We start from the raw sequence: 2,710 nt of genomic DNA, 5'->3' as shown, positions 1-2,710 counted from the left end.
ACTAAGTAGAGCCATTCAGAGTAAGTACCTTGATCAAGGACACTACAGCAGAAGGTGGAATTTGAAACTCGGCTCTAACCCCTACACTACCTGCTACTGCTATCCAGAACTTCTAGTACCAAACCATCCCTGTGCCTTGCAAAGCACAACACATAGGCAGTGACCTTGTAAATTTTTTTTTTTTTTTTTTAAATCACAACCTTCTGCAAACTGTCAAAATGTCTCCATTAAGGGTGCACTCTGCCTTGCACCATATGCTTTCGACACAGATTTCTGACCTCTGTGACCCTGCACTGGACAAGGATTATTGAGAACAGATGAATGAATGAAGAAGATGAGCTAGAATGTTTTACTTTTTTTTTTTTTTTGCATGATCATTGTCATGCATAAATATACTACTTATATCAGCATTTTAACTGACTGCAGGTATAACTTTGTCTGAGAAAAGCATCTTATTCCTATAACAGTATTGTGGCGCAGCACCGTGGGTTTGGATGGGGCGAGGAAGGACGCGGAAGCAGCGTTCATAACGAACGGTTTATTTGAACACCAACACAAGGGAAATAATGCTCTCGGTCCAAGGACCCCTTTTCCTCCAGGACCTGCGCTTACAGCCAGCCTGCCTTAGCGCCCCTCAACTCCCCAAACACAGTGGGGGACACAGTTAACCCACCATTCCCCCCGAAGTGGCCCCAGCGGTTAAAGACATTATTTACAGATTTCCCACAATGCAACTATTTACATTAAATCAGTAACGCGGGTCGTTACAGTATCATCAATTCAGCTCCCTTGTAGAAATTTTTCTAATGGTGGTTTCACGGAATAAACTGAACTGATTATGAAGGAATGGGTGTATGATTCAGCGGAGGAAGATGGATAGATGGATGATTCACCGAATCAAAATGATCTGTTACCCATGGTCTGTAGGAAGAGAAAAATTCATACCACCTAACATTGAGGTATATTGGAACTGTAGGCATGAAGCAAGAGGATACCCATTAAGGACCTCACTAAAGTAAAATGCCTGGGTCATATGCAGCACGCAAAAGTCAGAAGTTGACTTTGAGTGAACTTCAGTGTCAAGAGAAGACTCATTCAATTCATTATTATTTTTATTTTTTAAACCCTGTGTGAGCCAACACCGCATCCTGTGGTCATGTCAATGAAATCTTTGTAGGCGAAATGCCATAGACTCATACTGTATATATGATGACAACTTCCCTCACTTATTATTTTTTAAAAATTTAAAAAAAAAAAAAAACTGCTTAGTCAGCATTTCCAACAGCAATACAGATTTTAACTTGCAGAAGTGAAATAAACACATCTCATGAAGGCACCTACCATGCACCTGCGGACAAGTTTCAGGGTCTCCTTCCAAGGTCTCTTCTCATATTTATGGCGCAGTTGAGAGAAGAGGGAACGGTCACGTCCTGAGAAGGGATATTTCATATTTTATATATTATTGTTAAAAAAAAACATCCGTGCTGTGTTTGACCTCCTGATCAGATCATATTCATTGCCATACAAAACAAAGGGACAAGAGTAAAAGTCCATTACTTCTGTTCTGTTCTGTACACACTGCATTCAACAGCATTGCACTTTTTTTAATTATATATTATTTTTTCTAACCATGGAAAAGTATATCTAGGTTGCAGAACAAAAAACTTTTTCCAGCTATTTATTCCTACACCACTAATTTCATATAAAGCAATTCAAAAATGTAATTAATTTCTTGTCTTTAAATTTAAGAAACCTTGTCGATCGCCGTTTTTGCGGTCCATTTCGCCGCGTGCACGTGACCTGTGACGCACATGCCGTGACGTCATCCTCCATCCCGCTGGCCTATAATTGAAACATTTTGATGAGACAATTTGAGACACGTGCGTCTGCGTGTCCTTCCAGCTCGCACTTTATTCGTTTGTTTTCGTCTTTTTTAAACTCTGAATATGTTTTCAAAATCGGAAGTGATGCGCAGCTCCGGATTGACCTTCGCACCCGAGGTCTAAATGATTCCAGCAATAGTTGTGAACTAAATGATAATTAAATTAAATAGTTAATATGGGTGTTCATCTTAATTAATATCCTGCCTTGAAATCCACTTTTCTTTTTGGTAGAATGCCCAGTTAAGTTATAGTCCATTCTTCAGAAGTGCATTTTAATATGATTAAAATCATGAGTAATCTGAGTAATATTGTTTTTTTTTTCTTTTTTTGCTGTTTAAGGCCCTGATTTTCAATAACTGGTTTTATTTTCTAGAGAATTTCATAATTACTCCTGTTAAATTTATATGTGTTGAAAAGCTGTACTTTTACTTAATAACTATGCAATGTGAGGGTGCTGGCTGTGTTATGATCACCAGACGATTTCAGGTCCTGCTAGTACATGTGAAAAATCATGGCAAGGAGAAGAATATGACCTCATATACCAAGATCATTTTATACTTCAGTGGCAGACATCAGTAAGGTATCAAGAGATCTAGAAAGTGGCATTGTGTTGTCTACAACTGCTTGCCCCAAGTGGGGTTACAGCAGGCCATACCTGTGCCCAGCAACACAGGGTGAAGGGTCAAAGAGACACACCCCAGACAGGATGCCAGTCTGTCACAAGGCACCACAAGCAGGACCCAAACCCCAGACCCACCACACAGCAGACACAGACCAAACCCACCATGCCCCACTAGACACACTGTTTGAACCACTTGTCCCATACA

General features: G+C 39.9%; 1 protein-coding gene across 1 annotated transcript in view; it reads right to left on the bottom strand.

Annotated features, from left to right (window-relative positions):
- The window catches only part of med1l (mediator complex subunit 1-like), an 11,075-nt gene extending 9,276 nt beyond the window's left edge, over nucleotides 1-1,799 (bottom strand). Inside the window, exons 1-2 of the mRNA XM_018765431.2 lie at nucleotides 1,754-1,799; nucleotides 1,342-1,430 (exon numbers count right to left, since the gene is read on the bottom strand). Coding sequence (XP_018620947.2) covers nucleotides 1,342-1,430; nucleotides 1,754-1,781 — 117 coding nt within the window. The 5' untranslated portion in view covers nucleotides 1,782-1,799. The remainder of the gene's footprint in view (nucleotides 1-1,341; nucleotides 1,431-1,753) is intronic.
- Between the last annotated feature and the right edge of the window lie 911 nt (nucleotides 1,800-2,710).

Source organism: Scleropages formosus, chromosome 5, assembly GCF_900964775.1.
Source record: "Scleropages formosus chromosome 5, fSclFor1.1, whole genome shotgun sequence".
In the NCBI taxonomy this organism is placed as follows: Eukaryota; Metazoa; Chordata; class Actinopteri; order Osteoglossiformes; family Osteoglossidae; genus Scleropages; species Scleropages formosus.
This window is presented reverse-complemented; position numbering and strand designations above follow the sequence as displayed.